This window comes from Mytilus trossulus, chromosome 7, assembly GCF_036588685.1.
Source record: "Mytilus trossulus isolate FHL-02 chromosome 7, PNRI_Mtr1.1.1.hap1, whole genome shotgun sequence".
NCBI lineage: Eukaryota > Metazoa > Mollusca > Bivalvia > Mytilida > Mytilidae > Mytilus > Mytilus trossulus.
Window position 1 is genome coordinate 29242296 of NC_086379.1, and position 15541 is coordinate 29257836.

The 15541-nt window shown below is 32.0% G+C and overlaps 1 protein-coding gene across 1 annotated transcript in view; it reads right to left on the bottom strand.

Moving 5' to 3' along the window:
• Positions 1 to 15541, bottom strand: part of LOC134726332 (uncharacterized) — a 98834-nt gene that overhangs the window by 19584 nt on the left and 63709 nt on the right. Inside the window, exons 72-88 of the mRNA XM_063590732.1 lie at positions 13368 to 13506; positions 12739 to 12943; positions 11704 to 11808; positions 11066 to 11234; positions 10439 to 10555; positions 8530 to 8613; positions 7591 to 7787; positions 7148 to 7306; positions 6430 to 6641; positions 5603 to 5744; positions 4878 to 5136; positions 4513 to 4608; positions 3388 to 3618; positions 2409 to 2563; positions 2030 to 2090; positions 1358 to 1535; positions 885 to 1000 (exon numbers count right to left, since the gene is read on the bottom strand). Coding sequence (XP_063446802.1) covers positions 885 to 1000; positions 1358 to 1535; positions 2030 to 2090; positions 2409 to 2563; positions 3388 to 3618; positions 4513 to 4608; positions 4878 to 5136; positions 5603 to 5744; positions 6430 to 6641; positions 7148 to 7306; positions 7591 to 7787; positions 8530 to 8613; positions 10439 to 10555; positions 11066 to 11234; positions 11704 to 11808; positions 12739 to 12943; positions 13368 to 13506 — 2625 coding nt within the window. The remainder of the gene's footprint in view (positions 1 to 884; positions 1001 to 1357; positions 1536 to 2029; positions 2091 to 2408; positions 2564 to 3387; positions 3619 to 4512; positions 4609 to 4877; positions 5137 to 5602; positions 5745 to 6429; positions 6642 to 7147; positions 7307 to 7590; positions 7788 to 8529; positions 8614 to 10438; positions 10556 to 11065; positions 11235 to 11703; positions 11809 to 12738; positions 12944 to 13367; positions 13507 to 15541) is intronic.

Below are 15541 nucleotides of genomic sequence, written 5' to 3' on the forward strand. Positions count from 1 at the left end.
AAAGGGACAACCCGTGGTAAAATCTAGATATATTCAAACCCCCATGAATTATTTAGATTCTAATAGGACAAATACGGCAATTGTGTTGGATCGAAGCGCTCTAGGTGGAGGCCCTTATTTGCCGTTCTCATAAATGAACGCACTTTTAGATTGGCGTAAAAGAACGGAGCAAACAGAAAAAGTGATATGCTCAAACTATTTACAAGACTTATTTAGATAGATTTGGATGAATTTTAATGATAATTAACTTATATGTCTTCTATGTATAAAAAAATTGGCTTACACCACATTTTAGCATCGTTTGTTGACGTTTTCTTGTTGTGATGATTTTCGGTATCAGAAGCGTGTATTTTCCCGTAAAATGCTAAAATTATAATGTCATCATTCTATGATGTCGGGTACTTCATTCATAAAAAAACATATGACGTGGGAGTACGATCGGAACAGCCAATGCAATATATTCATATTTTACCACAGGTGTGTACTCAAAGCCTTTGAAGGACGTCATGTTAGAATAAAGGATATTCATACTTTGTGATAAAATTATGAACATTCCTAAAAAAGGCCTATGAAAATTGAACGTTGGTTTCCTCTAAAACATGAACATTTTTATTCCTATTTTTTTGGTGAAAAATCAAACAAGGCACATGTAGATTCCCCTATTCAAAAGGATTCATTGAAATCATGTTCCTTACAGAATTTTCAGATATCAAGTATAAGAACAGATAAAACAATGGAAAAGGGACAAATCAAATGATCACTATATATCCTCTCAATACTATATAAGCCAGGGTATATAAACAAAAAACGTTTTTTTATTGTAAATTTTTTCAACATAGTTTTGCCGTGAATTCTTTGTAAAGTGATTTAGTTAAAGTACATACCCAAACAGTATAATGAGGGTTACTACAGCAGAAAGATTATCTCTGTTCCAGTAGGCATCGTCTTGGAATGCTGCCATTAAAGCAACAGTCAAAGCCATCATGATGCTATAAATACACTGAAAAATAAAAGTAACACATTTTGAACATATGATACACAAATATCGCTTTTAAAATAAGATATGATTGCCAATGGGACATATAAAGTTTATAATATGGATATAGTTTTAAGCTATGGCAGAAAAAAAAACATAAAAGGAAAGGGTCATAAAGTGTCCTTTATCAATCTTACTCTATATGATATATCTCTACATTATTCATTTAAAATGTAATTCACTGTGACAAGTGAAAAGATGGCTAAAATTTACTTCATAATTTTATTTTTGAAATTATTAAATAGTTCAAACAGGAACAGAACTATGAACTATACATCTGACAATAAATTGTAAGAACCTATTTTCATCAAATAAGCTTACCATATCCCAAAGGAAAGATGTTGTCCAGTACATGAAAGGTCCAACCCCACTCAAAAATTGTAGCTGTTTCTCCTTGTTTGTATATTCATTTACCACGTACACCATCAATCCAGCAGGGATAAAGGTGAAGGCTACTAAAAATACCACTGAAATACCATAGTCTGCTGCCTTTTGCAATCTAGAGGTCAAATAAATTTTAAATGAAATTACAAAAGTTAGATAAAATGAGACAAAGATTAAAAAAAGAATCATGAAGATTATGACACACTAAAAGGACCAAAGCTTTGACACCACTGACCAGAACAGGCTGTTTCAGACTAGAGTCATATGAAAATTGTTTATTTCTTCTAATTCAACAAAATCCACAATTTTTTCTAGTGAATATGATAGTTCATATGTTTGCCATTTTGAAATGTATAAGTAAAATCATATAAAATATCATTCGTCCTAAGCCTCATTAAAAATTCAATGAACCCCAAACCACATTTTAAGAAGATGGGGATTCTAAGCCCCTACTTATTTTTAACCTGGCTGTACATTCCTTAAAAATATTATTAATTAAAAATTTTGGTCTTAAATTAATTTCAAGGTTTTATAACAGGGCAAGCAATCAATAATTTATTTAGTGTCAATATATATGTGGTCATGTTAAGACTTTTGACATAGACTTACAAGGTATCCTCACTCAACTGTCCATCTGTCAACATCAGTGGGTGGGTGTAAGCTGTTATACCTGTAAAAAGACACATGTTTTGAAAATAATTAATCATGCATTTTCAATAAAACATATTGTCACCATAATAATAGAGAAACAAATAGTTGACTGCAGTTTGAATATGTTAGTATGTAAATATCTTTACATACATGTATACAATCATCTGAACATAAAAGACCCTCATCTCATCTGTACGCACAAAATAAACAATAATTAGTATCCAAAGTATCGGCAATGTGATGGTGAATTTCTAACATAATATTGGCAAGCTCTAAATTCTCAAAAGTTTGAAGAAGTTGTAAATGAATTAAAGAATCATTAAGTATATAAACATACCATATTGTTCTGCTTCTCCTGAAGGAACCATGGCTCTCAACATGATATTACTCAGGCCATTGGTGAATGATGGTAAAGCGTGGTGTCCCTTATTGTTGAACCAAACAGTACTTCTAAACTTTGTGCCATCAGCATCAAATGACCATCCTCCATATCTAAATAGAATAAACAAGAATGTGTCTATAGTACACTGATGCCCCAATCCCACTCTCACTTTTTATGTTTAGTGGACCTTGAAATTGGGGATCATATCATAAGGAACATGACTTTTGTGTACTAAGTTTCAAGTTGAAAGGACTTAAACATCATCAAAAACTACCTTGACCAAACACTTTAACCTGAAGCGGGACAGCTGAACAAACAAACGAACAGACAAAGGAATGAACAGTCTCACAGACCAGAATACATAATGTCCATAAATGGGGCATAAAAACAGAATATAAGTATACTTTTAATTTTTCTAGCAGGAACCTCTTTATTGCAAAACAACAAACAGTTATCATATTTTACATAAAAAGGTGTTGTATCCAAAAGTTATATATTCTTCCTTTATATGAATATAAGAAATATCATTAAATAACCTCTGTTTCTATAAATCTTCATTTTGATATCATGTGATAATTGTTCAAGATATTTTATAATGTACAGTTGAGAAAAAAGTCAATCGCTCCGTATTTACAACAGTACATAGAGATTATACTACGTATTAGCATGTAACCGAAGTATGTTACTTTCCAAAGACACAATATCAGTTTATGCACAGCAAAAAAACTCACAAAAAGCTAGGCAGCACATTAGTGAGGACACATAGTGAGGACTTCAACACTAAGCAAAACAATCATTTACCTCACTGCAAGTTTAAGATGGCCACTGAGCGGAAATGTTTGCAAAACAATATGGATAGACTTTGTAAGATGAAACACCACCGAAACAGTATTATTTGAAATAAGCAGTATATCAAATCATAATTTTTGTTTACCTTTTCTCTCTAAATTCTGATCTTGTCATCAGAAGGTAATCTTGTATATTGTGGCCATTAAGATCCTGTAATTTGTCTGTTGTATTCATCTTCATCCAAGGAACAGATTGGTATTTAGCTGCATCATTACATGTGTACTTGGACTCTGAACAATGACATTCAGGAGTACCCGTTGAAGCTGACGTTGGAGTGTGGAATGAAGTATCAGCATTTTCACATCTATATGGCTCACTAAAATCAAAAAATTAAAGTTTTAAGGTGGTACCCAACACCTTGACTAAAATTAGTTTGGCTCGTTTAATATTCATAAAATTTTGAATAAATATTTACTTTGACCATCTGACAAAAATATAAAAATTTCAAAAAATTTGAACCAAGCATTTTATCAGAAAAATTACACTGGTTATATAGCAGTTTGGGAAACACTAATTTTGATCATTGAAAAGCTTTTTATTCCCTTACAACACAACGTCATTAAAACGTTTAGCTGATATTACAGAGTTATCTCCCTGTAGTGTTAGGTACCCCCTTAAGTAATGTTAAGACTTGATATCTTTTATTTATTCTGATTTCCACAAGTTTCAAAAAACAAGAATGATACAGCTGAGGTTTAGTTAACTTATGAAACTTTAAATGAGACACTGCCTAAAAGCAAGCTCAGAAGTTGAATGCATTTTTAAAGAAAACTGAGCTAAGATAATGGTACACAATTAATTTCTTCAAAATCCAATAACATTAAAAAAAAACATCCATTCAGGGCCTTTTATAGCCGACTCTGTGGTTTGGTCTTTGCTCATTGTTGAAGGCTGTACGTGACCTATAGTTGTTAATTTCTGGATCATTCGGTCTCTTGTGGATAATTGTCTCATTGGCAATCATACCAGATCTTTTTTTTTATATCAACATTTTACTGTTCTGATAACATGAAATGTATAATGCAAAATAATTGATATGACTGTAGGAATGTAAAATTTTTTTTTTAAAGTTACACTACAAGGGCTTTTGATACCTTACCTTTTCTTTTCCTCTTTAATGCTTTTCAAATACTCGATTTTGTTATACATTCTTCTAGAATAGAATTTTATTTCATTTCATAGTAAGATGACGAAATTTTTAAAAACTCACCCTAAATCCATACCAGCCATACAGGTTGTGCCTGGTCCTGGTGGTGCCATTAACTGGTACCTCATTTTCATTGTCATTGCTGACTGCACATTGTCTCTGTTAAAATAGTACAATAAGAGTATTATGTGCATAACATGTATTATTTAAAATTGTATGTATAGATTTTTTTTCAATTTAGGGAGAAGTTCGCTATTTAGAATTGTGCTAAATGTTTTTCTTTTTCATTTTCATTCAGGGTTGCTGTCATGAACAAATCATTGACTAACAAAGACTGGTTTCAACCATTTCATTTTACCCATTAATTGGAATACTTCTAGATTATTTCATACAGAAGAAAAATAAAATTAAATGTAAGTCATACTTACTGATGGAAAACATAAGCATTTGGACCATACAGAGCAGGAGTAAGAATTAACTGCGGAGATGAAAGTGTAGGTTTGATTTTGAAGAATCCAAGACCAGCTGTGACGAATATCAGAGGTAGAATGACCAAACCAAATAACATTCTCCAATCTCTCTTGTAATGATGGAACCTTTTCAAAAGAAGGGCTCCAATCTGTTGAAAACTTTGACTGCAGGTACCAATTCTTTTCCTTGGGTCAGCATATGTAGATTCTTTGACTTCTGAAATGAATTATAATTTTAACATTTTATTGTAAAATCTTTCACACAAATGTTTCAAGTAAGCTTCTTTGCCGAATTATAAATGAAATAGAATAACTTTTTATTGTGCAAATCCTTGAATTTCAAATTATAAGATTTTGTTCTATGAAATAATTGTGATATAAACATATGTTTGTTGAATTTGTAGGGCAGCGGTCATTTATAGTATATAACAATCAAAATTCTAAAATTTTATAATAATGTAATATTTTCTTCTTATTTAAAGAAAACATAGAAATTCATTTTTGTATTTAAATTGAATTCTGCCATTAAAACATATCATCCTTTTTTAACTGATTTATTTCTATAAAGAAGGTTAACAAAATTTAAAATAGTGGTTAATAAAAGGAATTTCTTTAATCTTCAAGTGTGACAAGCATTTTAACAGACTGTTAATCTTTATTTTGATAGAATACTTATTACATACCTCCACTCTCACAATCAACAGTTGGTTCACTGCCTTCCTTTGTTTTAAGCATATCAAGATTTGTTTGTTTTCTCAGATTGTGCAACACATCTTCTGTTAACTGAACCCCTTTGTCACTTACATTACAAACCTTCAGGAAAACCTACAAAAACAAAAGACCCAACTAAAAATTTATAAAATGAGTTGAAAATGATCATTCATCTGGTGGCTTGATATTGAAAATGAAGTTGTGTTTTCTATAAACACAAAAATGTGGTATTTTCTTGCTGCAATGAAAACCCATTGGTGTCCTTAGGCTTTTATCTGCTCTTAGGTGGGTGTTTTCTGTTTAACTTATTCCACATTTCCATTCTCAATTTTATCATTATTAAGAAAAATATCAACAGACTGACATACAATTAAGATAAAACAAGAATGTATCCCAAGTACACGGATGCACCACTCTCACTTTCAGTGGACCATGAATTAAGGATAAAAACTCTTAATTTGGAATTAACATTAGAAAGATCATATCACAGGGAACATGTGTACTAAGTTTCAAGTTGATTGGACTTCAACTTCATCAAAAATGACCTTGACCAAAAACTTTAACCTGAAGCAGGACGAACGGACGGATGGACAAACCAACAAATGGTACAACGAACGAATGCACAGACATGAATGACCCTCTACTATCTTAGGTGGGGCATAAACATAAATGAGATAAAAAAAAAAAAAAAAAGAAGAATGTGTCCATTGGACAAAGTCATAGTAATTCCTGTTTATGCAATTGTCTACAAAATATCAGGGTATGAAAATAGTCTAAAATTTCAATTATTCTATAGTACCTCTTCTAGTGTTGTATCATAAAGTCCATAGCTAGCAATGCCTAATTCTTCACCCTTCACATCCAGTTCATGAAGACATTTCTGTAAACCATCAACATTAGCAACAGTAGCAGACAGGGAAACAGTCATCTCAGCACCAATATCTTCTACAATGTCTGCTCTAGGTAATAATGATGTGATCAGCCCCATCACACTCATCTGGTCACATCGGTCTGAAGGTAAAACATGTATGAGCTAATTCAGTGATGCATGATAAGAAAATACATTTTTTTCAGAAATCTAGCTTAAAGGATTTTATCAAATATTGTTATTTATTGTTATCAATGATATAACAAGATCAAACAAAATACAAGATCTGTGGGAAGATGGGCATAGTTTTCAAAAATGGTTTAAAAAAAACCCTGTTGAGCCAGTTACTTTTCCTTCACAGCTTTCATATAAATTTATAAAGTAACATAATTTGAGAACAGTAAAAGGGAGGACACCAAAATTTGAACATGATCTGTATTTGTGGTAAATGCATGGTGTTTAAGTCTTAAAACATTCACTTTTGTTTAGGCAAACTAAAGTTAGAGAATGGAAACCAATTCTGGTGACGGTGACGGCAGGGGCATAAAAACATAGGAGTTATATGATGATTAACAACTGTGACTAAACATAAGGGTATTAAAAGGTCTGTAGTTTGATATAACTTTGATTAAAGATTAAATCTGGTTACCTCCTTTAGCTATTTTCAGATGATAACCACTACCAAGATTGGCCTTGAGAAAATGTGATGAACCAGTACACATCATCTGTCCATTGTGCATAATGGCGATTCTGTCTCCAATCATGTCAGCCTCATCCAGGAAATGTGTTGAAAGTAATACTGTACAATCTGGAAAAACATATTTAAAATATGACAGGCAACACAGATTTTTACTTTGAATTGATGTAATATCACTTTTAATACAAAACTTTGAAAATTCACACAAAATATAAGATTAGAAATTTTTTAAATATTTTAATATGGATATGTTTATCAAAATCACTGAATCGTTGAACATTTGAATTCATGTACCCATAAAACCCAAGAAAATTGGTTTTCAACGAAAAATAATGAATCCACAGTGTTCCTTGATACTTTGCTATTAATTCTGGTCACTATGAAACAATTCTTACTTGTTTTCCTCTTCAATATAAGGTTCCACATGGCTCTACGAGCACTAGGATCAACACCACTGGACGGCTCATCCAGAACAACCACTTCTGATCCACCAACAAAAGCTATAGCCACACTCAATCTCTTCTGCATACCACCAGATAACTGGCAAGATTTCATGTTCTGAACATGCAGCAGACCAACTTCTTTAAGAAGCCTAAAACAAATCAAGGTACTTGTAAGCACTGAAGGGTAATGATAGCTTTTACCTATCCATGGGGAGTCAAATGAAATATTGCATTGTATACAGCATTGGTTGTAGTTAATTCAATTAGAATTCTGGACAAAAGATAGCCTTTATCTATCCGTAGGGGAGTTAAATGAAATATTGCATTGCATACAGCATTGGTTGTAGTTAATTCAATTAGAATTCTGAACTTAGGGAAGATAACTCTTATTTTTAAGAATGACTTTTAGAAAGATATCGGATTCCTGCATTTGCATAATTAGTTATGTAATTTTCTTGACAAGTATAACATCATTTTGTGACTTGATATCCCAGTGTTTATTTCATTGACATATTTATGGAAATGTTCATGGATTAGGACAGATGGATATATAGAATGTTTTAATTAAAGCACTATATTTTTTGTATGTCAAATAGTGATAATAGTGATGATGATATTTAGCGCTATTCATGTATTATTTTAAATTCAAGTTCACTTATATATTTTGGAGTTTAGTATGACATCCATTTTCACTGAGCTAGTACACATTTTAATTTTGGGGGCCAACTGAGGCCCACCATTGGGTGCAGGATTTTCTGGCTGTGTTGAGGACCCATTGATAACTTTCCGCTGTTATCTGCTCTTTGGTCAAGTTGTTGTCTTTTTCCATTCTCAATTTTACTTACAGCATTTAAGCTTTCAACTTATAAATTCTGTTAAATCACAACTTACTGATAGATGTTTTCCCTGAGTTGATCCTTAGGCCAGTTAGACTTCACAGAACCATAAAACTCCATGTGTTCTTGTACAGTCATGCTGTAAAATATGGAAATCAAATAGGAAAATAAGATTTTGTAGTAAATAAAGATAAACAAGAATGTGTCCATAGTACACGGATGCCCCATGCCCACTATCATTTTCTATGTTCAGTGGACTGTGAAATTGGGGTCAAAATTATAATTTGGAATTATAATAAGAAAGATCAAATCATAGGGAACATGTGTAATAAGTTTCAAGTTGATGTAACTTTAACTTCATCAAAAACTACCTTGACCAAAAACTTTAACCTAAACTTCGCACTATCATTTTCTATGTTCAGTGGACCAACTTCGCACTATCATTTTCTATGTTCAGTGGACCATGAAATTGGGGTCAAAACTATAATTTTGCGTTAAAATTAGAAAGATCATATCATGCGGAACATCTATAATACTAAAATTACGAGGTCCAATTTGTCAGCCGTCATCACGTAAAAAAGACGAATCAAAGAATTCAACTTTATATATAACTTATATAGTAAAAAGGTGTAGATTAAAAATTACACCACTCCAGGCCCTTTTGTTTTCCACGTAATTAATATTGCCAATAATTAAGAAGTTCCGGGTCGAGTCCGATACCGATACCAATAGTATATTCGTCTGTTACCTATTACCTTATCTGTACGTTCCGCATTTCATAGGCGCACCACCAAACGGTGCCGGTATTCAGGATATGCTATATACACGGGTCATAATCACAGGGTTGACACTACTAAATTGTCAAATTGTTACCTATTGTAGTATTTTAATCAGTAAGACTTTATAAGATAACAATACGAATACTAAAAATAAGGCGTATAGGTACAGTTTTGTACAATTTGTTAGCGGGCATGACGTAAAACAGCGAATCAAAAAATTCAACTTTATTTATAACTAATATAGGACAAGGCTGTTGATTAAAAAAATACTCCATCCCAGGACCTTTTGTTTTCCAAATAATTAATATTGCCAATAATTGATAAGTTCCAGTTAGACGGGTTCAAACAGAAAGATTTGAAACGCGGCAGAGAAAACTGTGATCACTATCTTAAAATCGGCATGACTTTATCAGATGACACTACTAATACAAAAATAAGTCTTGCGCATAGTTATATACTTTAATTCAGTCACTGACCCGCGATATCACGGGTGTGTTCTAGTGTGTACTAAGTTTCAAGTTGATTGGACTTCAACTTCTTCAAAAACTACCTTGACCAAAAACTTTAACCTGAAGCGAAACAGATGCACAGACGGACGAACGAACGAACGAACGAATGGAGGCACAGACCAGAAAACATAATGCCCCTCTACTATCTTAGGTGGGGCATAAAAAAGTTTTGATAAGAAAATCTCACAATACCAAGTAAAAAGAAAATTTGTATACTCAAAAGCATATTTTTAGTGAAGCACTACTTTCAGCACTATTTGCTATTTTGTGGAGGTATGGTTTAATTGATGGAGGAGCCAGAGTGTTTGGAGAATCTTCTGTCAGAAAAACTAACAGTCCTAAACAATTGAGATAGGAGCTGAACACACATATCATGTGCAGGGTTAGAACATAAGAATTTGAAATATATAATAACTGGAACTATAGATTACATTGGTCATCTCAACGGGATTGATTTTCAAGCTTTAGCCGATATGGCGAAAATGAGAAAAACAATTGAGCTGAGATGACCGATGATAAACTGTTAATCGCTATTTTGCCTATAGCGACGTTGAAATTTACATTGACAACAGCACATCCTTCCTTAGTTTCTATCAATAGTTTTTATCTCACTCTAAGAAAGGAAACTATCAGTCAGTAAGCTTGAAGGAAAATTTCGTAAAATAGGGATACTTACAAGTCAAACAATGCAGAATGTTGTGGACAGAGACCAATATTTTTAGCTTTTGTTGGAGATTTCCCATAAATCTTCACACTTCCTGATGATGGCTTTAACATCCCTGTTATCATGTTCCTGAAACAAGTATTTTACAAAATCACAACATTGTCAACTACACAAAAGAATGCAACAAAAATATATAAATAGATGTTGAAACAGAGATATGTCTAGCATTTGGTTTTCATGAGAGTAAATTGCAAATTTTAAAATTAAAAATGGAAATATCTAAAAATGCAAACTCGACAAAAACTTTAAGTTAGAGAATTATGACTGAAGGTTTATGGTGAAATAACTCCAGGAAAAAGGAGATATGCCAAAGATTATAAATCTGCATACCAAATACCATTGGTTCACTTTAAAATAACCTAAGCACAAGCTTAAACTTTTAAACTATGCATAGATTTTAAAGTCATCCAACCATCATCCATTTTGATATGGCAGTCCATATAATCTCCATGAAAATAAGACTTAATTTATCATCTTTCAATATATCGACACCATCATGAGTCATGACACATTCTATTTCTTGAAATTAGGAAAAATGGAAACAAAAAAGACCTAGTTTTGAAATTTGACTTAACTTACATTGTTGTAGTTTTGGCAGCACCGTTATGACCTAACAAAACTGTTACTTGGTGTTCATAGATTTCTGCAGTAATGTTATTGACAGCTGTCCTTTTACCAAACTTCTTTGTTAGATTCCTCAAGGAAATACCTGCAACTCTGTTCTTATCCATGGGTTCATTCAAACCATCTGAAAACATAAACAGATATCAATTTGACATAATGTATTCACAACCGAGAAATTCTGATGAGATGGGTTATGAGAATTATATGAGGACATCAAAAGACTTCAAGGGTCAAAGACACATCCCTTAAATTCTTTCTCCAAACCCATTTCTGATAATTGAGGAGAGTTAATTATGGAAAAGCAAAAAAAAAAAAGAACTATAGGTTTTGCTGAACCCATCTGTAAAAAGACTTCTTTTCTCAGCTTGTCAATAATTATATAGGTTAGATTGTATTGAAAATCATGAAACTCTTCATCAGGTACTGCATCAGGAAAGAAAAAAATTCACCTTTAAGTTGATTAACTTGAAGGAGAACCATAATATACAATGAATTACAACAGAAAATATAAAATCAATTTTCTACCATTTGTACTTATTTTACATACTATAGACTACTATGAATAGCATAATTTCGTAAGTGTGTTCTATTACCTATTTCTTTCTTGTACTTGCTGGCACTGCTTGATGATGATGAATTCACTCCCCAATAGTATGGTGAAATTGGGAAATACCATGGCTGTGCTACTCCATATTTCCCTGAAATTAATCCAATTATTCAATAAATTTTACAGCTCTATCAAAATAGGTGCATAATTTCATATAAATGCTTTATGGGATGAAATGGCTATTGTTGAAATAGATTAAACAAGTGAAACTGCGAGCTACTGCTCACTGATGATACCCCCGTTTCATGTGTCCAATGTATCACACTCTTTACTGACTTTTCATATCCGTTATATATCACTCATGTTGTCAACGAATATTTGTTCCGCCTAACAGAAGTTCCACTGGAAACTTTGTTATAAACAATGTCATAATACCTATTCCTGTTGGAACAAATATTCTATACTGTTTATTTCATTAGGAACATATACATTTGTGTACTGTAATATTTATTCCTGTGGAAATAGTACTCTAGAATATTTTTTCCTATTGGAACTTATTCGTGATATCTTGTTTCAGTTTAAATTTATCACCATTGTGACTAATTACTCTGACACAAATTCACATTTCTTTATATCACCAGTACAACTGAACATTTACCTGGTTTCACAATTTAATGTTTCAGTCATGGGACTTAAAAGTTTACCTGATTTTATATTTCTAAAGTAAGACCTATGTCTTAAAACTTATAAAATTTCAAATTCTGATGTACCATCAATGGGATTTTAAAAAATCTCATGTTGTTTCACATTTCTTTGTATGTGACTAATAACTTACATGGTTTCACATTTCTGAGTAGCTATATTCATCTGGTTTCACATTAATAAGTAACTACCCATGCTACTCAAACTTACCTGGTTTCACATTTCTGAGTAACTACCAATGTTACTAAAAACTCACCTGGTTTCACATTTCTAAGTAGCTATATTCACCTGGTTTCACATTAATAAGTAACTACCCATGCTACTCAAACTTACCTGGTTTCACATTTCTGAGTAACTACCAATGTTACTAAAAACTTACCTGGTTTCACATTTCTGATGTACCACCCTATTACTAGATATATACACCCATCAATCAACATCATATAACAGCACCAAGAGAAACTGGTCTCATCTCCAAGGATAGGACTTTTGTCAATGTTGGACCACTGTATACCTTCCATCAGGGTCTCGTACCTAGACAGGTGATGGGCACCAAATCCAAAGGCTGTTGTGGATGACAGACACTGGAATTAAGAAAATATAACAGATAAATGGATAAGTGATAGAATCATTTTCCAGTCGGAAACAGCTTGAAAACTTATATTGTTTCAACACAAGATAAAATAAAAAGATATGAATTTTCCAAAATAAAGATCTTAATAGACTTTCTAAATTATTTATGCACTATGCAAAAAATATACTTTTATATTACAGATTTTTAAGTGTAATCAGTATAACAATGTTTAATAGAACAGCCCGGTTAGAAAAACATGTTAATTCAAATCTAATAAATATTTTGCAATGTACTGATATGTTTAATTACATAAACATTTATTATTTTGTATCTAAAATTTCATGCAAGATTTATTTTTACATGAGCACTTGACATTCTAAATATCTTAATTCATCAAATGGAAACTCAATATCTTTGATTGTATGTAAACTTACTGCTAGTGTCTTCTGCCAGAACAACATGTCATAATCCAATGATGTCAAAACAATGTATGGTAGGTATGATAAGAAGTAGACAATTACAACAGTCAGCAAGGCTAGAGTGGTACGTGTGAAGAGGGCACTGACCATGTAGCTGGAAAAAAACCCTATATTAATATACATGTATATATCTCAACAACACAATGATAATGTGGATTCTTTATTTTTTCATGGATTTTGTGGGTTCAGGTGAACCACAAAATTAACTGTTTAACAAATGACAAATTTTCTATAGGATTGTATGAAGCCCTCTGCAAAACCACAAAATTAAACATTCACAAATATTGGTATCCAGGAAAATAAATGAATCCAAAGAAAAAGTATTGTTCAATTTATGTAAAAATTTGTATTTTTTGGAACCCTTTTCCTGATTTGCAGTAAACATTATTCATAAAAAGTCATAATCTCAAAAATAAATTCAGGAATATTACAGCTGTTTTACATCGTTTGATGTGTTTTTGAAATTTCAATTTTACCATTGATTATGGACTTTCTATTATGAATTTTCCTCAGAGTTTGGTATTTTTGATATTTTACTTTTTTTTTTAAACAAGAATGAACTAAACTTACCATAACATTATACTAGAGAAGCAGAAGTCTATGAAGTATAAAGCAAGTATTCCCACGTTACTGTATGTAAACAAAACTTACCATAACATTATACTGGAGAAGCAGAAGTCTATAAAGTATAAAGCAAGTATTCCCACGTTACTGTATGTAAATAAAACTTACCATAACATTATACTGGAGAAGCAGAAGTCTATGAAGTATAAAGGAAGTATTCCCACGTTACTGTATGTAAATAAAACTTACCATAACATTATACTGGAGAAGCAGAAGTCTACAAGGTATAAAGCAAGTATTCCCACGTTACTGTATGTAAATAAAACTTACCATAACATTATACTGGAGAAGCAGAAGTCTAAAGAGTATAAAGCAAGTATTCCCAAGTTACTGTATGTAAATAAAACTTACCAGAACATTATACTGGAGAAGCAGAAGTCTATAAAGTATAAAGCAAGTATTCCCACGTTACTGTATGTAAACAAACTTACCATAACATTATACTGGAGAAGCAGAAGTCTATAAAGTATAAAGCAAGTATTCCCATGTTACTGTATGTAAACAAACTTACCATAACATTATACTGGAGAAGCAGAAGTCTATAAAGTATAAAGCAAGTATTCCCACATTACTGTATGTAAACAAAACTTACCATAACATTATACTTGAGAAGCAGAAGTCTATAAAGTATAAAGGAAGTATTCCCATGTTACTGTATGTATATAAAACTTACCACAACATTATACTGGAGAAGCAGAAGTCTATAAAGTATAAAGCAAGTATTCCCACATTACTGTATGTAAATAAAACTTACCATAACATTATACTGGAGAAGCAGAAGTCTATGAAGTATAAAGCAAGTATTCCCATGTTATTGTATGTAAACAATACTTACCATAACATTATACTGGAGAAGCAGAAGTCTATGAAGTATAAAGGAAATATTGCCACGTTACTGTACGTAAACAAAACTTACCATAACATTATACTGGAGAAGCAGAAGTCTATGAAGTATAAAGGAAGTATTCCCATGTTACTGTATGTAAACAAACTTACCATAACATTATACTTGAGAAGCAGAAGTCTATGAAGTATAAAGCAAGTTTTCCCACATTACTGTATGTAAACAAAACTTACCATAACATTATACTGGAGACACAGAAGTCTATAAAGTATAAAGCAAGTATTCCCACGTTACTGTATGTAAATAAAACTTACCATAACATTATACTTGAGAAGCAGAAGTCTAAAGAGTATAAAGGAAGTATTCCCATGTTACTGTATGTAAACAAACTTACCATAACATTATACTTGAGAAGCAGAAGTCTATAAAGTATAAAGGAAGTATTCCCATGTTACTGTATGTAAACAAACTTACCATAACATTATACTTGAGAAGCAGAAGTCTATAAAGTATAAAGCAAGTATTCCCACATTACTGTATGTAAACAAAACTTACCATAACATTATACTGGAGAAGCAGAAGTCTATAAAGTATAAAGCAAGTATTCCCACGTTACTGTATGTAAATAAAACTTACCATAACATTATACTGGAGAAGCAGA